Raw genomic sequence first — 27835 nt, forward strand, 5'->3', positions numbered from 1 at the left:
ATTTTTAAGTTTGTCAATGAGTACATATAATGCACTCAAGGGACTGGGGCAATAGACTGAGTCGATTCGGGGTCATTTTGGAATTTCTCAAACCCTGGGGTTTAAAAAGCTTCGTGTTGGTCCAAAACTCATCCATGATTTTTTGTAGAATTTTTAAGTAACGTTTACATGAGTAAATTTGAACTTTTAGGTTTGTATGGGAAAATTGAATATTTTGTACTGAAAAATCAACATCATTTTTGTTTCGTCTGTGGAACCGAGCCAGCTGATGGTTTTTATGCCAATTTATAAAATTCCTAAAGGAAATTTTGCGCTGAGGAACTTTGTCGAAGACCGTAACTTCGTATATTATTAGACAAAAAAGTTCTTAGCTGTTTAACAGGGGTATGTCTCTTCGCATTGATTAACTATAAATTCAATCGACATCACTGCTTGAGCCTCGCGAAGTGTTGCATTGAAAGTAGTCACGCAATACCTCGCTAGGCACTCTGCAGGAATGTCAATTGAATTTATTGTTTATCAGTGCGTAAAGACATACCCCAATTGTTTCTTGTTGTCAGCCAATTTGTATTTTCCAAAGATCGATTTAAAAAAGTTTTGATTCACCAGCCCATAGAAAAAGTTTTTCCTTCTCCAAAACTCCCCAAGGCATACTTCATATATTAGCATAAATTGTTTATTTTTTTAAGGTTTTTGGCCTTTATTCTTCCTTTTGTTGAAAATTTGTAAATGTTTCGTTCAATAATGTGCCGAATACTGTAATTAGAAACCATTCTAAAATTTAAAAACCCCCGTATCTGACCGACCGAAGGCCTAGCCACGCACTGCTGTGCGAGCGTTTTGACCTCCGCCCCAAACTGGAGGTGGTGCCTTCAAACATATAAAATGCTGGCTGCAGCACACATAAAAGCTCATTAAAATGTTATAGCGGGTAAACTGATTTATTATTGCATATTGGGGCTGCAGGAACGAAATTGGTACGTTGTTGCACTTTTCAATCCGATATGGGATGGGGGGCCATTGGAAATTTGTGGAAAAGAAAAATCCCAGAGATGTTCGGAGGAAATGCCAGAGAGGGTTTCCGGACAATGTGGGGGCGTTATGCACCAATTTCCATAATGTAGGTACCACTTGATGATTTTGGAACTCAGAATAGTGAAAAATATGTTTTTTTCAAGATACTTTCAGAGTGTTGATTAAAAGTTCGTTTCTATTGAGGTGAAAATTTGAATATCGAAATAAAAAGTGCTTTTGAAACCAAATTTCAATATTCTAGACGCAGTATAGAGTGAGCCAATATTGATAAATGGTATCTGGATCCAAATGTGTTTCTCACTTCTGGTCGAAAACGTTCAGGATAACCATTTTCTTAAACATAAATTTACCACCCCTCTGCAATATTTCCAATTTGAGGCTTTTTCGGAACAGTCTAATGAAACTAGGCAATCAATGAATTTTTGATTTTTATTTTCTTTATAATTAATTCACGTTTGTTGCACGATTTTATGTTTGAGTGTACAGAGTGTTGTGGTGTTGCGCTACATATTTATTTTGTATGATGTTTGCTGAGCTGTGGGCTTGGTTTTGCTACTATACATTGTTAAGGATACCTGTATATCTGCACTTTTTGTTCGTTTGTTTGATTCTTAACTGGTTGCTTACTACATTGCTGCTACTAAAAGTAACGATTTCTATTCACAAACACGTTTCTTGCTTACGGAGTGCTTCGAAAACAAACTGACTTTCGTTGGATATGTTTCTCTGGGAGTTTTTTTTTATGTTTCTTTCGGAGAATATGTAGCTTAGTATTAAAAAGGGTTGAAACAAATTCAAAATAAGCATTAAGGATGATTTGAAGGGGGACGGATAACAGACACAAATATGCTGGTTGAAAGTTCAGTACCATTCCATTATTTTTAATGAATTAAGCTAAAAGCTAAACACAGTAAATACTTAATCGTGATCAGTTTTTTTTTCATGAAGTTCACTGCCGTTCCAAGTTAAAATGTTCCATGTGACTTTTTGACTTTTTTACTTGAAAGAGTCTCTTCTGGTGTAAATTTTCGAATTAGAACACAAACAAGTAGTTTTACCTTGTTCTGAACTTATACAACATTTTCATCACGGTGGTTGTCTCTTTTTGGATGTTTCTACGCAACAATATGACACAAGACAAAGTTCTATAAAAAATGCAAATTTTACCTATTTCCTCTAGGATAAATCGTTAGTGTATTTAAACAAAGGTTGTTGGATTACTCAGTTTTATGCGATTTTGCTCGGATACTTAATACAGTATTTGTTAAAAGTGCGGTCCGACTCGTTTGCCCGGATTTTATAGAAAAAAAGCCCGGATTTGCCTGGTTAATTCACTTTATTTGCAAAATCAAACAAATAAGAAAAAATGTGTTGTATTTTTTTTTTATTTATGCATCCAAAGAAAATTTTTAGCAAGTTTAATAAAAATAATCATGACCGGTTTTTTGGAAGCATAAAGCTCAATTTAAAATCCGTGGACAAGCTTTGACGAAAACTTTTTTTAAAGGTTTTTTTTCTTAATTTTTGTTAAACATTTAATGGATTTTGATCAAATTTTCCCGGATTTTGCCCGGATTTTTGGTCGACAATTTTGAACTGAATGCCCAGATTTTGACAGTCGGGTATTTAGATAAAAAAAATCACCGATACGTGCTAAAAAAGCAACGTTTTTCGCTTAAAAGAATACTTAAATAGTTGGTAAGCCAGGAACGAAAAGCCTCTAATGATTTACTTAGAAAATTGTCACCAAATTTTTTCGTTAGCCACTCGATACTCAGCTATGAATTTTTATAAACAAAGAGGAAATCATTTCTCAAATAACATTATTCAACTTGATTTTGAAGGATATACATAACAAAACGAGCTTTTAAAATGATAGAAATAGTGTAACCGTGTGACTGTTTTATAAGAATAAGTGTCCCAAGCAGACTTTTAAGCTAAGTATTACCTAATTTTTCTAATATGCCTTGAAAGTAAAATTTTGTACCAATTTACCAAAAACAAAGGTGGTAAAATTTGGGTATCACGTCTCATACAAGGATACCTCGATTATGCCAAATGTTGGTTTCATTGAAACCCTAATAATGTCTTGTTTAGCCAACGTTTTAAAACAAAATTTGAAGGCATAATTATGCCACTTTTTGGTGTTTAGTGGGACCAAAATTTGCGTCGTTGTGTCCCCAAAATTCCTTTAAAAAGGTTGGTCGAATCCAGGGCTTGAAAACAAAAAAAAAATATCTCAAATGTCACATTAGTCTGATTAAATCACCGACCAGTGAGTTGGTAACAAATTTTGTTTCTTGAAAATGATCACTATAAACTTTTTTTTAACTCTTTTGAAAAGTTTTTCACTGAACAGGTTCACACATTTCATCAAACTGAGCTATCCTGACACAAAAACATAAGTTTTGTTAATTTTTTTTTTTTTTTTTGGTTGAGCAAAGAATTTTTATCTAAAATGTGTACAATTCATTTCAAAATTAATCAGTTTTTTGTCAAGAGGTATAAAAAAGGCTGCACCGAATTTTGGTTCACCTCACCTAGGAACGAGGTATCAAAAAACGTTCAGTGAAGCCAAAATCGTTGGATTGATTTTAATTGTTAATTTCTTATAGGTTTGACGATACCTTAACGATGCCTAGTTTTGCTACCCGACAGAGAAATCAACACAAAATAATCCGAGCACTACGTTATGTTCGTTTTTTTTTGTTTTTTTTTTTTGTTAAATTTAAATTTCAGTACTTAAAAATTTGATTTTTTGTTTTCTAAATAATGATACCTTAATGATGGCCATTTTTGCAATCACTGATCAATTAACACTCAAAATGCGCGTACTATGCCAGTAACGAACAAATTTGTTGTTTGTGTTCAGTTAGATTTGATTTTGAAAACCTTTATAAATCCGATTTTTCATCACAGAAATTGAACACCAAATCATGCCATCCGTTTGTTCATATTTTTTTGCTCTATCTTATTAAACGGAATCTTAATGATGCCTTGTTTCGTTATCTTGGAAACCAAATAGTGCATTCATTATGGCCTGAATGTCATATTTGGCATCAAATTTCAATATATTGATGCTTCGATGAAACGTAATTTTGCCATCGGGAAAACGAAAATGCTACATTTTGCTATAATTTTGGCATTGATAGCTCATTTTGATTACTGTATGCTATCGACTCAGGCATAAAAATTTGCTCGGGATTTGTTTTCGTTCTGATTCTACGCAAAAGTGTTACCAAAAACATTTTCGACTCTTATTTTCTCTCTGTTGAAGCAAATTTATTCTCTTCTCGCAGGAGAAGTAATTGCAGCATTGTAAAATGGTAAACTTGAACTTTTTACTAAGGTACACAAATCGGTGAAATTTAAGTGTAGGAGAAATTAGTAATTAGTAACAGCTGAAACTTCATTAGCATTTTTCTCGATTGCACCTTTTTTTTCACACGGAAGAACTTTATTTGGAACGGCAGTTCAAGTTTCAGAAAACCATTATTGAAAGAAATAAAACTTCCTATTTTTTTGAGATTTCTTCCGAAAAAAAAGTCATTTCTTTTTTTGACAACACTAAACGGCCTTTTTGATTTTCAAATATTGAAGAGTTAAGTCTATTTAAAAACCTCAATGAATGCTGCAAAACGTTTGGAAATATGCTTTTACATATAAATAAATTTCTTCTGATTATTGTTTTTAATTTTATGTCCTAAAAATTCACATTTACAAAATTACGGAAAAAAATTTACGAATTCAAAATAACTTCTTCTTATCAAGCAGACAAAGCAATATCGTGATCTTCGAAATTTCCCCATGGAATTCTCTCCAATTTTCCAATGTTAGTCAATGAAGCCTTAAAACAAGATTGGTGGTAGAATAAAAAACTTGAAGCTTATTTGCAAATAAGCCCTTAATTTTTTGACGCCTGGGGATAATGGTAATTGTATAGAACTGAGGAAATTTTTTTTATCAAATTAAAAAAGACTGAAAATATTTTATTCAATAGAAAAGCACATTGAAAGCAAATCAAATGAACGAAATTTTTATTTTCTCGGACAAGACTCGGACTCGGAAGATGATGGAGAAAATCATTTTGGCATTATTATTACAATTGCCACAAATTTGATGATTTTAAAATTAGTCGAAAAATTTTGTTGAACTTGATGGAATTGTTTTCCATTCCCTAATACTTTACCATTTATATTTTACGGTTTTTAATAAGGAGGATTGGAAATATTTTTTATACAGAGTTTTTTTGTAAAAAACATTTATAATACTTCGTTTTTTACAAAACAATCAGAGAAACCATCTGTGAATATCTTTAAATATTTTTTTCTAAATGCCTAAGAAGTTTTTTTTATTTCTTGAATGCGATTTTGACGTTAAATGAAAAAAAAAAATCATCGAAATCTTTTGAAACAAAATTAAAAAAAATGGAAATAAACATTAAATTTGAAAAAACTGTTTTTGGTTTCACTTGAATGGTTCATTAAATTTCCACCTTTTTTCTCTAAATTTAAAGCAGCTCCATTTTCAATACTTATTTTTTCCCCAATTAACTGATACTCTCTTGATCAAATATTGAATGATTTGTTCGTTGATCATCTTTCTGAATACATTAAAATTTTTGATTATTTTGAAAATAATAAATGAACCAGTTAATTGAATCGATATAAATTAGATAGATAGATTCAATATGAAAAATGAAATTGAAAACGAAAAACAGAAGTTTGATTTAAAAAAATGTGAACGTTCAGCTTTTTTCTCTGTTTTGAGCAGCTGTTATTTTTATTTTTTTTAATGTCAATTAACTAAAATTCTCTCGATCAAATAGTGAATGTTTTGTTGTTTGATAATCTCGCTGAAAACATTATAAATTGGTTTAATTAAAAAAAAATATGAAAAGTTAATTAAAATCATATTCATTAGATAAATCAGATAGGAAAATAGATTCAATAATAAAAAAAATATCACAAATTTTATTTTTTTTAAACTTCATTTTAAAAAAATCTTGAATTTGAAACAGTTCTGATGGTTTGGAATTCGATTGTGGTAAGAATATCTTTGATAAAACCCCTCAATTTTTTTAAAACTAAGTCCGAATCTTTTTCGCATTTTCAACTTTGTCAATTTGAAAACTTCTTTATTTTTCCGTAATTATTCTTAGTAAAGGTTGTCAGGATTTTTCTTAAGCCTATCTAAGACGAGGATATCCCGACTATTTTATCTAAAAACCTGGAAAAATCCTTGCACTTTGTTCAAAATATTCAATCAAAAACCTCGGCAATATCCGGCCAACTTCAGGCCAAACCCTCGGATTATTCACATAAAAAAACAAAAAAAATACACTGTATCATTATGTTTTTATTGAAACACATGAAAAAAAAATTCAATCGTACTTTAGGCTTCTAGAAAATGGATTATGTTTATTTTGATACAACTTTCGCAAAATATTTCGTTTTTTAACGCAAAAATCGGAAAAATTAAAAGTTCAATTAGCGATTTTTGAGTTACAGACCCCGTTCGTTTTTTGGCAACACGCCCGTAAATTTTGTGTTGCCAAAATCGAATGTTGCCAAATCGAACGGTTTTTTTTGTCACTTTTTGATTTTAAATTTTTATTTCAAATAAGTCAAAATTTATATTAAACCTTATATTAGCATAAAATTTTTCAATTTGGCTCAATCATATTAGTTTTAAGCAACAAAACGCGGAAAAAATCATGTTTTTACTGTTTAAAACTATTTAAAATTTCATGCTTATATTACATTTTACATAAATTTTGATTGATTTGAAATGGAAATAATAAATAAAAAAGTGACAAAAAAACCGTCTTGTTTTTATGTTGCCAAAAACGAACTGTTTTTGCTCAGATGTTGCCAAAATCGAATGCTGCCAAAATCGAACAAGGTCTGTATTGCAAAAAAGGGAATAAATAGCAAGTCCAGACAATCTTGCTAGCATTTTAATACGTTTGTGGTAGTTTGTTTAATTTAACAAAATAATTGATAAAATTGGAAAACATTTGAGTTTTGTATCAACACAAAGTTGTTGTTAAATCAAATACTTTCTCATTCGGATTCCTTAGGCGTCACTTTTATATACAATTGAATAAATTTTCAATCATTTTTTCATGAAAATATTACTATAAAAGAAAGGTTGCTAGATTGCCCGTTTTTCTCCGGGTTTGCTCATATATGTTTTCTAAAAATATGGGAAAAGTCTAGCACGGCCCAGTTTCCCAGATTTCATCAGGAAATGCCCGAATATTTCCCGGATTTATTCACTTTATTCGGCATATCAAACAAAAAAAATTGTGTGGTTTTTTTTTAAATTTATGCCTCCAAAACCAAATTTTGAGCACGTTTAATAAGATAGAAACAAATTTCAAATCCATCTTTTATCACTCGAAGTTGCAGCATTGCGAGGAGGAGGATAATAAAATATAATGCGAAAAACGAATAAATTGGATTAAATTGTACGAATGCTTGAATGCAACAAAATTGCATACTATATCATTGCATAAAACCTATAAATCAAGTATTTTTTTCATCGGAAACTTTCATGAAATGAAAAATACAAAAAGTGAAATTATTCCTATCTTCCAAACTTTTTTATCTGGTAATCTTTCAGATATTTGATTTTTTTTCGAAATTCACACAAAATACATCAAACTTTATTTATTCCCCCTCTTCGGGTTTAAGGACATTTCGAAAAGGGAGGGGGGGGGGGGGGAGTTACAAGAGAAGAAATTGATATTTGTTCCAGCCTAATTAATCATGAAAATTTTTTAGGAAACCTTAATTGCAATTTGAAATCTGTCGATGAGTTTTGATGAAAGTATTTCTTATTTCAATCTTGTTTCTTGATTTCTGTTGAGTTGTTTCTGGGTTTTCATAAAATTTGTCCGAATATTACCCGGATTTTGTCGTCAATTTGAAGTCAAATGCCCGGAGTTTGCTAGGTTTTTTTTTATAAAATTGCCCGGATTTATCCGACCCAGATACGTGCTGAAAAAATGTTGGCAATCTTGCTTTGAAATTTTTAATATCGTTTTTTAATTCTGTTGTTTATTTTTATTTTTTGGGTCATAAAACTCGAGTTGAAAATAAAAAAGAAATGAATTAAATTTTAAAATTCATCTTTAAAATTTGGCATGTTTTCTTTAGCCTTTGAGAACTGATATTTTAATTTTGAATTGAAATGTTCATAAAATTACTTTTTTATAATTCTTAAATCTGTTTGTTTATCTTTTTAAAAATTGTTTAAAGATCTTTTAAATGATTTTTTGTTAAATGTCGGAGGAATCACATTGACCTTGGAAAAATTTAAATTTGAAACTAATTTGAAAACTATTGCATTTGAATTGTATTGGAACTGTGAAAAGGAATTTTTTAAACTTTAAAAGTGCATTTTTTTATGATTTCTTGAACAAAATTTGAATGGATTTATATTACAGTGAAGCAGTTTTAATATTTCAAGATTCAAAGCAGTTTTAATATTCCAAGATTTTTCGATCCTTTTATATTTTAGTTTTTCATAACAGTAGTTAAGATTTTATCACGGTTCGATTTTTTAATACTCGCTTAATTCACGCTCGATTTGATCACGGTTATTGTTTCGATTATATCACGTTGTTTTTGGAAATCATTCAGAAATCATTTGCCATTTTTCCATTTTTATTTTAAGTTTTGCTAAATCCACGGTTTTGACAATATCACAGTGAATTAAGCGTGATAAAATCGAAAAACTTCTGTATTGATTCAATCAAAGATTGTGGGATAATCTTGAATTCTAACTTCAATAAATCTAAAGACAAGATTAGAGTTGTGAAACACTTATTCATTTTGCCGCCGGTCGTGGCCTAGAGGATAGCGTTCCAGTCTTCTAAGCTAGAGTCCATGAGATCAAATCCCGATCACGGCACATATAGTACTCTTTCTCTGGTCTGGTGGTTTTAGCATTTGTAAGATGCTAGCCATAATATCCTTGAAAGATGTACACCTTTAGAGTTAAGTAAATTAGATCTCTTCAAAGAAACATGAAGTTTCACTGAGATCCTATATGTGTGTGTTCGTTTTTAATAAAAAAAATAAAAAAAAAAAAAAAAAAAATTGAAAAAAACAAACACCCAACATGCTATTTTTCAATGTTCTAGAAATTTTCAATCAATACAACTAAAAAAAATCAAACGTTCATTTGATTATGTAAACTCAAATGAATGATATTCGATTCGATTTCATCCAGCATATTTGTATTCAAATTGATAATAAACGTTTTTAAAAAAAATGATATTTCTAATGTACATTTTTTACGAAACTTTCGATGTTAATTCTTTTCTTTGAAGCCATCTACCATCTGATTGTTTCCTAATTTTTCTTCACTCCATATTTATTTCCTACTCCCATTCCGTCAAACTTCGTCTAAAACAAAATAATCACGGTGTGGTGTGCAAGTTTGTGGGATTTTATTCTAAAATATTCACATCATCGATCAACACTTATCTCTAGCTTTGGAGGAGGGGTTCGGTATGCTACAAAACTTATTCCGTACTTTTTAACGAAAAAAAACTTAGAACAAATTAGTACGGTCGCCATACATCGCTGGCCGCCTTTCCGCCGGCCGCTTGCGGTAGCTGTCTGAGCATCATTTCACTTCCGGCGCTACATCGACGTAACCTGGCTACGGACGCTCTTTCCAGCACCGTCAAACTGGCAGCACTGTCTCCGGGGCATGGCGATCGAGGGGAGGAGGGACGTGACTGGCTGTCTGGACTCGGGGATCGTTTCGTGGACGTTACTGAGGGGGAATCTTTGCGGCGTTCTTCGTCTTCCGGATCTGCTCCGGAAGGGTCCGATGACCCAAGGGTCATCAGCTTCCTCGGCGGAAGTCCTTCGTCATCTTCGTCTCCGTTGCTCGACACCACGGTGATCGATCGCTTGTTGGCATCACTGCTTTTCGGGGAATCCAGACTATCTTTGCTGTCGTTGTTTGGAGTAGTAGTGTTGTTGTTGTTGTTGTTGTTGGCAAAAAGACTTTGCCGGAACCATGGAAGTTCCTGGTAGTTTCCACCATAAAGTTGATTGTACAGCCAATGATTCGGTTGTGGGATCAGTGGATTTTGGAAGAACAACTGAGCGGCCAGGGCGTGATTCAACGGATGAGGTTGGGGTTGAATGTGAGGCGGATATTGACCTGTTCCAGCAGTAAACGCACTATTTTGTAGAATTTTGGCATGATTCTTCTGGATCAACGAAGTGAATGCTCCCCCAATCAAGGGACTCCTGCGGTCGGTTTCGTTTCCGGCATCGGACCCCGTTACGCTGATCTGGTCGTATTCGTCGTCCAGATCTTCGCGATCTTCGTCCTCCGTTGAGGATCTCCGGGGAGGGTGATGATCGGTACTGTTTGAAGCAGTCGGTGGATGCTGATGGCTGCTGCTGGTCAATGGATTAGGTGAACTCTTTGGACTGGTGGTGCTGTGTGGGTTGCAGTTGGCCAGTGAGTTGTGGTTGTCTGAAACGAAGAAGAATTTTGAAATAGAAGGTATGTGAATTGAAATAAGTGAAAATTTAGGAGAGAAAAACTTTAAATGGTAGAATGGATTGAATTTTTTTCTTCTACTGATAGTTCTTGCCTAGTCCTTTTTCTTCTAATATTTCTTGCATTTGGTTTAACCCTTTTTATTGTCCTAGTTCTATCCTTCTCTCTGTACTACTACTAGACCTTGTTCTAGTTCTAGTCCTAGTTCTCGTCCTAGTTATAGTCAAAGTTCTAGTCCTAGTTCTAGTCCTAGTTCTAGTCCTAGTTCTAGTCCTAGTTCTAGTTCTAGTTCTAGTCCTAGTTCTAGTCCTAGTTCTAGTCCTAGTTCTAGTACTACACAGAAAAAAAATCTGAATCCTTAACAACACTGAAATTGAAAACCTGTATCATTACATGACGTGGAACTCGATTTATTGATGTAAATTTACAAATTAAAAAAAGTTGAATCCTTAACAGCACTTGAATCATAAATACCAATAAATAAAACAAAACAGATTCCAATTGGAAAGTTTTTCCTCCAATATTCAGTGGTTTTATAATTTACATCATTTTTATTTTACATGTTGCCATATTTTACATCATTTTTTATTTTACACGTTGCAACATTTCACTGGCGTGTAATTTCCAACTAGCACTGAAAACTCCGTCATATATGATGCTTCTTTTTATTTACATCACATGTGATGTGATTTTACAGATTTTTTTCGTTGTGTGTAGTTCTAGTCCTAGTTCTAGTCCTAGTTCTAGTCCTAGTTCTAGTCCTAGTCCTAGTTCTAGTCCTAGTCCTAGTCCTAGTCCTAGTTCTAGTCCTAGTTCTAGTCCTAGTTCTAGTCCTAGTCCTAGTCCTACTTCTAGTCCTAGTTCTAGTCCTAGTCCTAGTTCTAGTCCTAGTCCTAGTCCTAGTCCTAGTCCAAGTCCTAGTCCTAGTCCTAGTTCTAGTCCTAGTCCCAGTCCCAGTCCTAGTCCTAGTCCCAGTCCTATTCCTAGTCATAGTCATAGTCCTAGTCCAAGTCCTAGTCTTGATCCTAGTCCAAGTCCAAATCCAAGTCCTAGTCCAAGTCCTAGTCCAAGTCCAAGTCCAAGTCCAAGTCCAAGTCCAAGTCCAAGTCCAAGTCCAAGTCCAAGTCCAAGTCCAAGTCCAAGTCCAAGTCCAAGTCCAAGTCCAAGTCCAAGTCCAAGTCCAAGTCCAAGTCCAAGTCCAAGTCCAAGTCCAAGTCCAAGTCCAAGTCCAAGTCCAAGTCCAAGTCCAAGTCCAAGTCCAAGTCCAAGTCCAAGTCCAAGTCCAAGTCCAAGTCCAAGTCCAAGTCCAAGTCCAAGTCCAAGTCCAAGTCCAAGTCCAAGTCCAAGTCCAAGTCCAAGTCCAAGTCCAAGTCCAAGTCCAAGTCCAAGTCCAAGTCCAAGTCCAAGTCCAAGTCCAAGTCCAAGTCCAAGTCCAAGTCCAAGTCCAAGTCCAAGTCCAAGTCCAAGTCCAAGTCCAAGTCCAAGTCCAAGTCCAAGTCCAAGTCCAAGTCCAAGTCCAAGTCCAAGTCCAAGTCCAAGTCCAAGTCCAAGTCCAAGTCCAAGTCCAAGTCCAAGTCCAAGTCCAAGTCCAAGTCCAAGTCCAAGTCCAAGTCCAAGTCCAAGTCCAAGTCCAAGTCCAAGTCCAAGTCCAAGTCCAAGTCCAAGTCCAAGTCCAAGTCCAAGTCCAAGTCCAAGTCCAAGTCCAAGTCCAAGTCCAAGTCCAAGTCCAAGTCCAAGTCCAAGTCCAAGTCCAAGTCCAAGTCCAAGTCCAAGTCCAAGTCCAAGTCCAAGTCCAAGTCCAAGTCCAAGTCCAAGTCCAAGTCCAAGTCCAAGTCCAAGTCCAAGTCCAAGTCCAAGTCCAAGTCCAAGTCCAAGTCCAAGTCCAAGTCCAAGTCCAAGTCCAAGTCCAAGTCCAAGTCCAAGTCCAAGTCCAAGTCCAAGTCCAAGTCCAAGTCCAAGTCCAAGTCCAAGTCCAAGTCCAAGTCCAAGTCCAAGTCCAAGTCCAAGTCCAAGTCCAAGTCCAAGTCCAAGTCCAAGTCCAAGTCCAAGTCCAAGTCCAAGTCCAAGTCCAAGTCCAAGTCCAAGTCCAAGTCCAAGTCCAAGTCCAAGTCCAAGTCCAAGTCCAAGTCCAAGTCCAAGTCCAAGTCCAAGTCCAAGTCCAAGTCCAAGTCCAAGTCCAAGTCCAAGTCCAAGTCCAAGTCCAAGTCCAAGTCCAAGTCCAAGTCCAAGTCCAAGTCCAAGTCCAAGTCCAAGTCCAAGTCCAAGTCCAAGTCCAAGTCCAAGTCCAAGTCCAAGTCCAAGTCCAAGTCCAAGTCCAAGTCCAAGTCCAAGTCCAAGTCCAAGTCCAAGTCCAAGTCCAAGTCCAAGTCCAAGTCCAAGTCCAAGTCCAAGTCCAAGTCCAAGTCCAAGTCCAAGTCCAAGTCCAAGTCCAAGTCCAAGTCCAAGTCCAAGTCCAAGTCCAAGTCCAAGTCCAAATCCAAGTCCAAGTCCAAGTCCAAGTCCAAGTCCTCTAGGCTTGGAGGTCTAGGTCTCAGTCTACGAAATCGGGATATCGTTGTAAATTATGCTCAGCAAAACGCACTACCTTAGCAACTGAGCCCCTGGAGAATTGGATTCCTTCCAATAACCTGTGTCTGACTCTTTTCCAAACACGCAATCAAGTTCCTGGAACTTGACCAAAATATCATCAAAAGCCATGACGATCATGTCGAACACCTTCGTCCTTATCTTTGACTTTAAACCTGACTTTGACTTTTCTTTATTTAGTGAGAATCTATTGAATCTGTTTTTGGGTCTTGTTATAAGAATAGTTTTCTAGGTTTTCCCATCATTTTATGTCTTCAAAATTGGACAAAAATGGGTTGTTGATTGTAGATTAAATGTTCCCCTTTAAGACCCTGTTGTTTTCTCAAACCTCTTAAACTTAAAAGCAACAGAAAATCGATGGCCCAGTTTCAAATGAATTCAACTAAAAAAACAAAAACCTCCCTCCAAACAACATCGAAAAGGACAACAACCCCAAACGATGGGAGGGAGCATCCTAGTCAAAAAGGGCACAACCTAAGGATTGGAGATTGCCAAGCAGCATAAAATTTTTACAACCAGCATCTCCCTGAAAGAGCACCTCCATAAGAACTGCTCTGAGTATTCTGGAGGGATGTTTTTGGGTGTCGGTTGTTTCGCTAGCTCAGCGAAATCAAAATCATAAACGCAAATAATCCGCACACAAACGGAACGCCAAATATTAGTAACATGGGGTCGACCTTCGATCTTCGGTTCACCAGAAATGGACTTCGGGTCTGGTTGGAATCCTATATTCCTTGGGTTTGCAAAATCGCGTTCAGGTTTGACCCAAAAAAAAAAGTGAAAACAAAAACAAAAATTGAGGATTTTTTTTAAATTGCCAACTCACCATTGGAATCGCTAATCCGGGGCGAGTTGGAATTGTTGGCTCCAGCTGAGGAAGAATTGGAGGCTGCAGCTGCGACGGCCGTTAGCATACCCATGGTCGTCGATCCGGGTGGTCCGGTTCCATTGGATCCGGGCTGAGCCGGTGTCGTTCCTCCTCTTCCTTCCCCGGGATCTGCCCCTGCCGGATGTTGCCGGTGCTGTTCGATCCGATCGATGGCGGCCAACATGTGCGGGGCAAAGTGATGAGCTGCGGCAGCCTGAGCGTGGGCGTGGTGGAAAAAATGCGAACTTGGAAATCCGGCCACAGGGCGACCACCATTGAGCTGCCGCCAATCGTTGGCCATGTGCAAATGGCCCGCCATGCCGCCTAATTGATGTGGAAAGCCTGGCGTTCGGGAGATGTTTTTTTTTTGCGTCGATGATGTCGATGATGTTGTTGAGTTTGTTGTTTGGTTGGCGATGGCATTTGTGGTGGCGGTGAAGGTGGTTGTTTTCACGAGGTCAAGTTTGATGAAAAAAGAAAAAATATGTAAAACACATTGGTTAGTTAAGTCATCCGAATATAAAGTTAAGGAATCTTGAAATCAAAATCTGTAATTGGACGATATCTTTAAAACTGTTTTTTTGAAAAAAATTTACTTAAGTCCCAAAAGATATAACAAAAACCCACATATCCTATTTCATTAAGAACCCAATAAAAATGACAAAAATGACAAAAATGACAAAAATGACAAAAATGACAAAAATGACAAAAATGACAAAAATGACAAAAATGACAAAAATGACAAAAATGACAAAAATGACAAAAATGACAAAAATGACAAAAATGACAAAAATGACAAAAATGACAAAAATGACAAAAATGACAAAAATGACAAAATGACAAAAATGACAAAAATGACAAAAATGACAAAAATGACAAAAATGACAAAAATGACAAAAATGACAAAAATGACAAAAATGACAAAAATGACAAAAATGACAAAAATGACAAAAATGACAAAAATGACAAAAATGACAAAAATGACAAAAATGACAAAAATGACAAAAATGACAAAAATGACAAAAATGACAAAAATGACAAAAATGACAAAAATGACAAAAATGACAAAAATGGCAAAAATGACAAAAATGACAAAAATGACAAAAATGATAAATAATGACAAAAATGACAAAAATGACAAAAATGACAAAAATGACAAAAATGACAAAAATGACAAAAATGACAAAAATGACAAAAATGACAAAAATGACAAAAATGACAAAAATGACAAAAATGACAAAAATGACAAAAATGACAAAAATGACAAAAATGACAAAAATGACAAAAATGACAAAAATGACAAAAATGACAAAAATGACAAAAATGACAAAAATGACAAAAATGACAAAAATGACAAAAATGACAATAATGACAAAAATGGCAAAAATTACAAAAATTACAAAAATTAAAAAAATGACAAAAATGACAAAAATGACAAAAATGACAAAAATGACAAAAATGATAAAAATGACAAAAATGACAAAAATGACAAAAATGACAAAAATGACAAAAATGACAAAAATGACAAAAATGACAAAAATGACAAAAATGACAAAAATGACAAAAATGACAAAAATGACAAAAATGACAAAAATGACAAAAATGACAACAATGACAAAAATGACAAAAATGACAAAAATGACAAAAATGACAAAAATGACAAAATGACAAAAATGACAAAAATGACAAAAATGACAAAAATGACAAAAATGACAAAAATGACAAAAATGACAAAAATGACAAAAATGACAAAAATGACAAAAATGACAAAAATGACAAAAATGACAAAAATGACAAAAATGACAAAAATGACAAAAATGACAAAAATGACAAAAATGACAAAAATGACAAAAATGACAAAAATGACAAAAATGACAAAAATGACAAAAATGACAAAAATGACAAATATGACAAAAATGACAAAAATGACAATAATGACAAAAATGACAAAAATGGCAAAAATGACAAAAATTACAAAAATTAAAAAAATGACAAAAATGACAAAAATGACAAAAATGACAAAAATGACAAAAATGACAAAAATGACAAAAATGACAAAAATGACAAAAATGACAAAAATGACAAAAATGACAAAAATGACAAAAATGACAAAAATGACAAAAATGACAAAAATGACAAAAATGACAAAAATGACAAAAATGACAAAAATGACAAAAATGACAAAAATGACAAAAATGACAAAAATGACAAAAATGACAAAAATGACAAAAATGACAAAAATGACAAAAATGACAAAAATGACAAAAATGACAAAAATGACAAAAATGACAAAAATGACAAAAATGACAAAAATGACAAAAATGACAAAAATGACAAAAATGACAAAAATGACAAAAATGACAAAAATGACAAAAATGACAAAAATGACAAAAATGACAAAAATGACAAAAATGACAAAAATGACAAAAATGACAAAAATGACAAAAATGACAAAAATGACAAAAATGACAAAAATGACAAAAATGACAAAAATGACAAAAATGACAAAAATGACAAAAATGACAAAAATGACAAAAATGACAAAAATGACAAAAATGACAAAAATGACAAAAATGACAATAATGACAAAAATGGCAAAAATTACAAAAATTACAAAAATTAAAAAAATGACAAAAATGACAAAAATGACAAAAATGACAAAAATGACAAAAATGATAAAAATGACAAAAATGACAAAAATGACAAAAATGACAAAAATGACAAAAATGACAAAAATGACAAAAATGACAAAAATGACAAAAATGACAAAAATGACAAAAATGACAAAAATGACAAAAATGACAAAAATGACAAAAATGACAACAATGACAAAAATGACAAAAATGACAAAAATGACAAAAATGACAAAAATGACAAAATGACAAAAATGACAAAAATGACAAAAATGACAAAAATGACAAAAATGACAAAAATGACAAAAATGACAAAAATGACAAAAATGACAAAAATGACAAAAATGACAAAAATGACAAAAATGACAAAAATGACAAAAATGACAAAAATGACAAAAATGACAAAAATGGCAAAAATGACAAAAATGACAAAAATGACAAAAATGATAAATAATGACAAAAATGACAAAAATGACAAAAATGACAAAAATGACAAAAATGACAAAAATGACAAAAATGACAAAAATGACAAAAATGACAAAAATGACAAAAATGACAAAAATGACAAAAATGACAAAAATGACAAAAATGACAAAAATGACAAAAATGACAAAAATGACAAAAATGACAAAAATGACAAAAATGACAAAAATGACAAAAATGACAAAAATGACAAAAATGACAAAAATGACAAAAATGACAATAATGACAAAAATGGCAAAAATTACAAAAATTACAAAAATTAAAAAAATGACAAAAATGACAAAAATGGCAAAAATTACAAAAATTACAAAAATTAAAAAAATGACAAAAATGACAAAAATGACAAAAATGACAAAAATGACAAAAATGACAAAAATGACAAAAATGACAAAAATGACAAAAATGACAAAAATGACAAAAATGACAAAAATGACAAAAATGACAAAAATGACAAAAATGACAAAAATGACAACAATGACAAAAATGACAAAAATGACAAAAATGACAAAAATGACAAAAATGACAAAATGACAAAAATGACAAAAATGACAAAAATGACAAAAATGACAAAAATGACAAAAATGACAAAAATGACAAAAATGACAAAAATGACAAAAATGACAAAAATGACAAAAATGACAAAAATGACAAAAATGACAAAAATGACAAAAATGACAAAAATGACAAAAATGACAAAAATGACAAAAATGACAAAAATGACAAAAATGACAAAAATGACAAAAATGACAAAAATGACAAAAATGACAAAAATGACAAAAATGACAAAAATGACAAATATGACAAAAATGACAAAAATGACAATAATGACAAAAATGACAAAAATGGCAAAAATGACAAAAATTACAAAAATTAAAAAAATGACAAAAATGACAAAAATGACAAAAATGACAAAAATGACAAAAATGACAAAAATGACAAAAATGACAAAAATGACAAAAATGACAAAAATGACAAAAATGACAAAAATGACAAAAATGACAAAAATGACAAAAATGACAAAAATGACAAAAATGACAAAAATGACAAAAATGACAAAAATGACAAAAATGACAAAAATGACAAAAATGACAAAAATGACAAAAATGACAAAAATGACAAAAATGACAAAAATGACAAAAATGACAAAAATGACAAAAATGACAAAAATGACAAAAATGACAAAAATGACAAAAATGACAAAAATGACAAAAATGACAAAAATGACAAAAATGACAAAAATGACAAAAATGACAAAAATGACAAAAATGACAAAAATGACAAAAATGACAAAAATGACAAAAATGACAAAAATGACAAAAATGACAAAAATGACAAAAATGACAAAAATGACAAATATGACAAATATGACAAAAATGACAAAAATGACAAAAATGACAAAAATGACAAAAATGACAAAAATGACAAAAATGACAAAAATGACAAAAATGACAAAAATGACAAAAATGACAAAAATGACAAAAATGACAAAAATGACAAAAATGACAAAAATGACAAAAATGACAAAAATGACAAAAATGACAAAAATGACAAAAATGACAAAAATGACAAAAATGACAAAAATGACAAAAATGACAAAAATGACAAAAATGACAAAAATGACAAAAATGACAAAAATGACAAAAATGACAAAAATGACAAAAATGACAAAAATGACAAAAATGACAAAAATGACAAAAATGACAAAAATGACAAAAATGACAAAAATGACAAAAATGACAAAAATGACAAAAATGACAAAAATGACAAAAATGACAAAAATGACAAAAATGACAAAAATGACAAAAATGACAAAAATGACAAAAATGACAAAAATGACAAAAATGACAAAAATGACAAAAATGACAAAAATGACAAAAATGACAAAAATGACAAAAATGACAAAAATGACAAAAATGACAAAAATGACAAAAATGACAAAAATGACAAAAATGACAAAAATGACAAAAATGACAAAAATGACAAAAATGATACAAATGACAAAAATGACAAAATTGACAAAACTGACAAAAATGACAAAAATGAGAAAAATGACAAAATTGACAAAAATGACAAAAATGACAAAAATGACAAAAATGACAAAAATGCCGTTTTTTATGAAAATATAATATAAAAAGTCATAACTGATATAGGTGTTGATATTTTTTCCAGAATAAACCATTTACATCAGAAATAGTGTTTTCTGATAATAAATTATGATTCTATTTCAGTATGATTTTCAGTTTATGAGCATATTTTTCCGCGTTCATTCTTGCAGAATTGTATTTTCAATCTTCATATAATGAGAAGGCGACACTAACCGGTTCCTCTAGCGGACAAAATAGAAGCACTAATTCGAGAAATTCGTCTTACTTGTGAATAGCGTGTATACTTAACTCGACTTGTTCAGGGATGCCAGTTATAATAAATAAAACAGTTTGTTTTTTTTCTTGCACCATAAACATTTAAGTGAATCAACAAACAAACAAACAAAAAGAGTTTTGTATGGAAAATATCTCAATTCCATACTCTTAAATTTTTCTGGACACAGTATGGAACGGAGTAATTACTTTCAATTACCTTCCTCATTTGATTAATTCAGTAAGTGGATTTGGATTGGCATAAAGTGTTTTTTGAAAAAAATTTTAAATTCAATCGGTCAGAACAGAAAAAAACTGCTAAACTATTTATATATTTTTTGGTGAATAATAGTGAGGAAAAAAATTACGAAGAAATATCGTTATTCTCTCTATGCTAGTTGACGAGTTTCGGTTTTCAATTTGGCATGGGTTTTTTCGACAATTCGTATTAAAAGATGGTATTGTTATTGTCTCAAGCTATATGTTTCTTGTTAGTATTTGAAAATTTTCATACAAATTGCTTTATCATTATCATGAAGTTTGTAGAATAATTTTTCCAATCCAGAGCTTAGGAGGATTATATCGAGCTTTAATCCAGCAATGACATGACAAAAATCTCTTTTAAAATGTTTATAATTAATGAATTGATTGAAAAAAACAATGCTAAATCGTTTCCGAAATAGCAGTGCTCAAAAAAAAACAAAAGACTAACAACTAATATCTATGTACTCTGATAATGGACTTGGATTTATGCCTAAGGGACTTGTGATAATCTTTAAGTTTCCCAAAAACATGAAAGAAGTGTAGGTTGATGTTGCGAATTGTGAATTCATTTCGCAAATGAGCGGAGATTAATTTTTTGAGTGTACGTAAACTAAACAAAAAAAAAATGATGAAAATATGCTCGGACGGCATCCCTGATCAGCATGCCCAGCATGTCAGCTCCAGATTAACATTTTGAAAGGGCACAAATTGGTTTTTTTTTATTAATAGAGACAAATGTGTGCGAACGAATTGTTTTTTTTTTCTTCTTACAAATTTAAACCAATTATACTGAAATAAATAAATAAAAACTTTTTCTATTAGAAATGAATAATCGGAATGCGATATATTTCTCAACGTTCTCCCATCATTTATTTGTGCACATGAGCGTTAAACAAAAAACTATCGAGGAGAAAACAAAATTTCAGCAAGTTTTCTTTAAATTAACACGAAAATTGAGTTCACATTAAGCATCATGTGATTTGTTATTGGCAAGAAGGAAAATTTCTGTTACCACCATGAAATGTGACAAAATTGAATAAAAATTGATCTCAGGTTCGAAATGACATGTTTGTGGGTTTTGAAATAAAACATTTTTATTATTCCTGAAATCTCTACTTTTAAAACAAATGATAATCCAATACACAAAAAAAACTGTTTAGATATAACTTGGAATAATTAATAACAGTTATTTTTGAATTTCCATTTTTTTATTGCTCTATCTGTATATAATTTTTGTCTCTAAGCTATTTATTTTTATTTTCATTATTTATTTTGATTTGCCGTTTTGGATGACATATTCTAGGTATCGGATCGTTGTTGAAAACTCAAAATAAAGACAGAAATAAAATAAATTTTATGAAATTCGATTTAAAGAAACTAAAAGGCGCAAATGTTTGCAAGAGTACGTAGTTTATTTGTTTACTCGTAAAGTGCTGGCGGATATTCTCAATGCAAATGTCTAAAATCCGTGCAGGCAAATTTTATCGTTAATTTCGTAATTCAATGTTTTTTCAGTTTTGTATGAAGTCATAATAAATTAGTTATTTATTACGAATGCTTGACTTTAACGTTTTTGAGCCTAAACTTTCAAAACTTTGCACTTAATCGATAGTTTTAATTCAATAACGATGTTTAAGGGTTTGGATAATGTTTTAAGAAATGTAAAAATTAGTGCTGTTCATAATTTATATTTATTTAAAAAAAAAACTTATTTTACTTCCGCCTTTTCGATATGTTACGTCACATTTTTTGCGATTGTCAATTGAAAAATCAGGACACCTGGCATCTCTGATCAAAGATCCGAAAAAAATCACAGAGTAATACTTCCATTTCTGTCGCCAGATAGCGCTATTTGTGTCTCCCGTTTTCTCGTTAAGTGGTGTATATCGGTTAAAGTATATCTGCTTCTTGCTATGCATTCTCCCAGCCAGTAAATTGATGCGGGGCAAAGGGTTTAAAATGAATTTTTGAATTCAGGGGTGCCTCAAAGCGCTCAAAGCTTCTGAATTTTTTATATCGAAATTTTGATGCCAAATGACTTCCAAAAACATAAATACCCTCTCTTCCTTAAATAATAGAAACAATTTTTTTCTATTCAAAACATTCTATTCTCAAACAGACTGCAAAAAGTGTGCTTTTTTATTAATTTATGATTCACTAAATGACTCATTTAGATTTTGATTTTTTTGTTGGCATTATTTAGAATCAATTACAGTATTTTAAAACCGGAACCGAAGCTGAAGTTTCGAATTTCAATACAAAAATCAGTTCATCGTATCCAATAAAACTTGATTTTTGATTTTCTTCCGAGATGTGAAATTTTTAATGTATCACTGTTTTTTTTCATTATGTCAAAATGTATGTTTAATTTTCATAGATTAACAACCCTTTCCGTCTTCCAAAATGAGGAGAGGGGTCAACCTTAAAAACATTGTTACCATTTTAGTTTCATCATATACCTCAATTGGGAGCTACTTGTTTGATATGTTTCCGAGTGAATCCAAATAATATATTGTGTCTTTTCCGACTCTCCCCTGAATAATGGCAAGGTTTCAAATAATTTATATAAAATTATTTTATAAAAGATGGTCCCTTTTAATAGATAAGTGCTCAGTTTATGCCAAAAAAGTGGCATTAGAGCACCCTTCCTTTCCTTTTCCCTTCCAGCTATTGAAAAGAGGTAGACGTTTCTAATAACCCATTTTTCGTACCCAAAAAACTTCTTGTATCGAATGTGGTCCATTCTCAAGCTATAACGACAAAATTGCATTAAGACCCTTCCTTCCTTCCTTTCTCCCCATTGGAAGACGGGAGTGGTACCACATGTCAATATAAACCAATTTTGTTCTCAAATACCCTTAAGCCAAATTTGATTCCATTTGCTCGATTTTTCTCTAGATATGCAATAAAAATTGTATTCCTCCCTTCCTTTCTCAAACAATTATAGTAATATTCCTCGTATTCAGATACTCACCGATACCAAATTTAATTCCATTTGCTCGAATAGTTTTCGGTTTAAGAAAAAAAATTTTAAGGAACCCCTTTCCTCATCCTAAGTCCCCACTGGAAAGGGGGAGGTATACCAAAGACTTAGGAAAACATTTACCGTACCATTATACCCCCCATACCAAATTTGGTTTTATTTTCTCAATTTGTTCTGCAGTTATACTTAAAATTGTATGAAAACCTCCCTCTCTAATGGAAGGAGGAGGGATGAGAAAAAATTGTTTGAAACATTTTTCGTACACTTTTGCCATCCCTCGCTAAAATTAGATCCATTTGCTTGAATAGTTTTCGAGTTATATAAAAATTGTAAGAGAGCCCTTCTTTTCCCTTTCTATCTCCTCACTGGAAAGAGGAAAGGGTTTCAAATAATCATAGAAATGTTTCTCGTACCCAAATACCCTACCATGCCAAATTTGGTACCATTTGCATGATCGGTTCTCGAGCAAATATTTGTCTTTTGTTCGGGGGCCCCTTCTCCACTTCCTCTGAGGGGGAACCGTCTCAAACCATTACAAGAAACTTTTCCTGGCCTGCAATACCCCCATCTGTCAAGTTTCACGCAAATAGGTTCAGTAATTTTCGAATCTATAGGGAACAGACAGACAGACAGATTCAGGATTCTTATGCTGTTTGGTTAAGGGTCGCCACCTTTTTATGTAAACATTCTTTGTCAGAGAGTTTAACAACCAGGGGCATTCTTCTCTATACTTATAATTTTTGAGTATTAGTTCCACTGGTTTTAATCTAACATTCGCTACTCTTCGGGAACTTTGGCTACTATGCTACCGTTATTTGTTTTCGCCCTCACGTTAATATGTCGCAATTTCGGAGCGTATTCCCAAGAATAGCCCAGCCTTTTTCATTATTCGCACCGCAGAAACAGCAGCAAGCAGCATCACATTCCAACACACTCTATTCCCGCAGCACACCTCGACTTTCGAACAACGTCCGTCGGCTTTAGCAGCACCCAGAGACGAACTTTCACCATACCGCACCGCCAAAAACCTTACCATTTTCCACACCCACACAACCCCCACATCCCCCTTCACTCATCCCGAAGCAAGTTTCTGCACCGCCATAGTGGTGTCATTTTGGGTTGCCAGGGTGGACCCACGGATTTGTGGCCTCTCACCCTTTCCCAGCTTCCTGTTTCCGCTTGCTGCCTTTTCCGGTTCACGTAGGAGCTGCCGCATAACTGGCTGCATAATGGGAAGAAAAATGGGGAAAGGGGGGTTGCAAACGTCTCCAAGGTTGGGTTGGTGCTTTTGTGGCGCACCAATAAGACCCGGTTTACTCCCCCTTTCGGCACCACCACTACTACTAACACAGGATACCTTCTACTACTACTACTTCTACTACTAGGAATAATTCTACTACGACCAACACACGTATTTTCTACTCCTTGAAAGTCTCCGAGGCTCCCGGTGAAGGAAATTCGCTCTCTCTTGCTTCTTTAACCGCGAAAGGATGCTGGATGCTGAGATGCCCGTCGTTTGATGATGATGACGATGGCTGGATGATGATGAAAATATTTTTCCTCGTGGTGTGTGAACCTCTTATGCTTTGCATTTGCTCTCAATCCTTTTCTTCTCACCCGGTTAACACGCGGGAACTGAAGCTGACAAATGTTCTATATAAATATAGAAAATCCGTCAGAAGAAGCTCCAAGCTTGTACTGGTGTTGGTGTATGAAGAGTGAAGTTTTAGAATTATTTTTTTCCCCGAATACTCTTCTTTATTGCCATCCCCAACATGTAGGAGTCTTTGTGAATCATATGAGATGGTACCCCGAGAAAAGAAAAGGACAGCAGCAACGTTTGCTTGCGACCGGATTATCTTCCCCCTCATGTCCCCAAATAAGGAACAAGACGCCTAGGGAAAGAGGGAACGGAAGCTACAAAACCGTGCTCCTCACCGCCGACCCACCAAAATTGTGGGTATGACGTTTGGTGGGACCAGAAAGATTTCCACCCCCAGAACAGTGGCTAACCCTTTATCGCTCAAAAGGTTTTCCTTAACAGCACCACATACTTGGGTTGGTTTTTTCTAGTTTTTTTTTCTCGCTGGTGCTCACTTTCAAATATGTATAACCTGCTGCAGCATCAGCATACATAAGTTGAATGGAATCGAGGAGACGGGTTTTGTTTTAATGGTTTGATTCTCGCTTTTCCACTTGGCTGGGACTGGAGCCTGGAGCGACCCCAGGATTTCTTTCGCCAACCCTGGCAGACGGTTGGTTCCCGGAAAAAGCTGAAAAATGGCAACTCATCCTCAAGAGTCATTTTTCCTGAAACATACCTTTTAAATGTCATTTTAACGGATTTTTTCCAATTTTAAATCTTCAGTTTATTGAAATTGTTGAACATTACAATTGGTATTATATCGAGAGATATGATCGATGTTCTACTGAAACCAAAATTCCTGGTCGAGATGTATTTTTTTTCATTTACCATTGATCGCTAATTTTTATCTTTGCATTATAGGACAAGTAGCATCAAGTAGCCAAATAAAGCACCAGAAACATAATGTATTGCTTTGTTTGATAGATCTACGACTTACGGTTTAGTGCAAAATGCATCGATCATAAATGATTAATGAAATAAATTCTACCTTGACCAGGAATTGAACTAGAGTCCTCTGGTTATATATTTATTTATATTTATATTTATTGTTCACGGTCTTCGACAACTTAATTTCATTCAGACTGATTTCTTAGTCTATGCTTAAAACTATCTTTACTTATATTATAATCAAAACAAACACAAAATTGATTAAACAATTTACACGATATATCAAATGGGTTATCTCTCCGACACGTTACCAATAGGCCAGATGAAACAAGCCAAACTGTAGCTCTATAATTCAGTTGGTTTTATTGAGTTGAATTTGTTGCTAAATTCTACGGCATAAAAGGCTCATCGTGCTTCTATTAAAGTTGCTTATATTCCCCCAGGGAGGGTTCTCATTACGCCCCTACAGTGGCTGATTTTCAGCTTTAGAGTAAAAAAAATAAAATTTAGTTTTAAATGTTTTTATCTACTTTTCCAAGTTTTAGCCAGTTAGAAAATAGACTTTTTAAGTGTCTGAACACGAAAACATAATGTAACTGACATATTAAAGCTGTTTTCTATGGTTAAATAAGCGTCCTTTTCAAGGTTGTCCCCATGCCCTTATCTCTCTTTTTTTTATCAAATTAAGAAAACTAAACACTCCTTAAGCAAAGTCAAACTTTCTTTAAGGTCACTTTATAAATTCGTCGGGATTAAAATAAGTAGGGGATTCATAGAATATAGTGAAAATTTTAAATTCTTAGATATCATTAGTGTTTTGATTAATTCTACAAAAAAAAATATGTCAATGCACATTTTATCATTCCATTTACCTACTTGTTTATACATTGATCACGTTTTCAAGGGAATTCAATTATTTTTAATAAATTTGAACAACTTGTCCGAAATTGAACTGAACTGCAGATTTGATTTAAGGGAAAAATGGGTTTGTTTTTTGACGTCACTGTTTTCAAGCTAAATAAGAATCGAAATCCTAACATGTAAAAAAGATAAAATGTTCAGAAAGATTAGCTTTTTTAACATTGTCAGCTATCAGCTCAATTATTGAATCAAGAATCTTAAATCACCGATTAGTATCACACCAAATTAACGCATATTTTAATGATAATTTACGATGCACAGAAGAGATTTTTTTTCAGAAACCGATATCCAAAATCGTTTTTATTTTAAGAAAGAAAATATTTGAGGAAACTGTTCGAAATTGGAATATGTTTAAGAAATCTCTACCCAGAATCATTGATTGAGAATGTCCATAAGAACATTTTCAAGTTTCAATTCGAAATTTGTATTTCAGTCGTTAATTTATATTTGTTATCGTTTTAAAAATGGTTTTTAATTTTTTGGATTTCTTTATTCAATATTGAAGCTTTAATCCTTATTGGTAAAGTGAATTGTACTCGGAAATTCTTAACACATTTGATACTAGTATGAAATGTTATATTTATTAGATAAACTTTTGGGCTTGTGATATAGCTCAGTTGGCAAGTTCGTTGTCTCCTGAGCCGATGTCCTCAAGTTCGAGCCCAAGAGTAAACAACGAACACAGTTGTACCGGATAAGTTTTTCAATAACGATCCGTCAACTGTAACGTTGATAAAGTCGCGAATGCCATAAAGATGGTAAAACGACTATAATCGAAACAAAAAAAAAATTAGATAAACTTTTGATTTTAAACTTGAATCCATCGTTTTAATTTAGAATGTGGAATGCTAAATAACATGCAAATCTTACAATACAAACAGCTTAGTAGGATATTAATATTGCAGTTAGCTTACTTATTTAAAGAAAACCACTCTAGTATTTCAAATTCAACTAGAATTGACTAGAGTGTTTTAGAATCATAAGTTGCAAAGATTTCCATTAAAATTGCCTTAGCCTCAAAATAAGTTAATTTAGGCGAAAATCTTGGCCAACCACAGTTTTGGTGGCTGAACCGTGGGCCGCGAATTACAATTTATGGTCCGCGGAACTTTGATTAATTGTTATTGAAGGTGAACTTACTTTTTAAAAACCAAACTTGAACAAGAAATAACAATATTTTTAAAATATTTTTCGAAATTTTCTCTCTTCCGCATTAAAAGCAATTAGAATTCGATATTTCAGATAATCCGCGCTAACTTTTCAGTGTATAATTTTTATTCTCAATAACTTGAAACAAAATCCAGAAATCTCCCAAATTAATGCCGATGAATACACTGAGTTAATATCAGATATGCTATCGGAATATTCAAACAGATTTCAGTATTTTCAAAAGCATCGTGTGATTTTTTCTATCCATCAACGTTAGTTAATTGACAGAATCGTTAAAAATGAAAAACTGTGAAGTGTGATGTGATGAAAAAATTCATCAGATACTGATACTGATACTGATAAGAACTTGGACATCTGGAAGTTTGTAGCAGCCACAACAATCGCTATCTACCCTATTAATACATAACTATTTTTGAATGAATAAAACGAAAATGAAACTATAGAATACTATTATTTTAATTTAAG

At 32.8% G+C, this 27835-nt stretch overlaps 1 protein-coding gene across 2 annotated transcripts in view; it reads right to left on the minus strand.

The window, feature by feature from the left end:
- Nucleotides 1-9206: 9206 nt before the first annotated feature.
- The window catches only part of LOC129739613 (segmentation protein Runt), a 127967-nt gene continuing 109338 nt past the window's right edge, over nt 9207-27835 (minus strand). For both annotated transcript variants that reach the window (XM_055731093.1, XM_055731094.1), the window contains exons 5-6: nt 13985-14368; nt 9207-10545 (exon numbers count right to left, since the gene is read on the minus strand). In XM_055731093.1, coding sequence (XP_055587068.1) covers nt 9611-10545; nt 13985-14368 — 1319 coding nt within the window. In that variant the 3' untranslated portion in view covers nt 9207-9610. The remainder of the gene's footprint in view (nt 10546-13984; nt 14369-27835) is intronic.

The sequence above is a fragment of the Uranotaenia lowii genome, chromosome 1 (assembly GCF_029784155.1).
Source record: "Uranotaenia lowii strain MFRU-FL chromosome 1, ASM2978415v1, whole genome shotgun sequence".
Taxonomy (NCBI): domain Eukaryota; kingdom Metazoa; phylum Arthropoda; class Insecta; order Diptera; family Culicidae; genus Uranotaenia; species Uranotaenia lowii.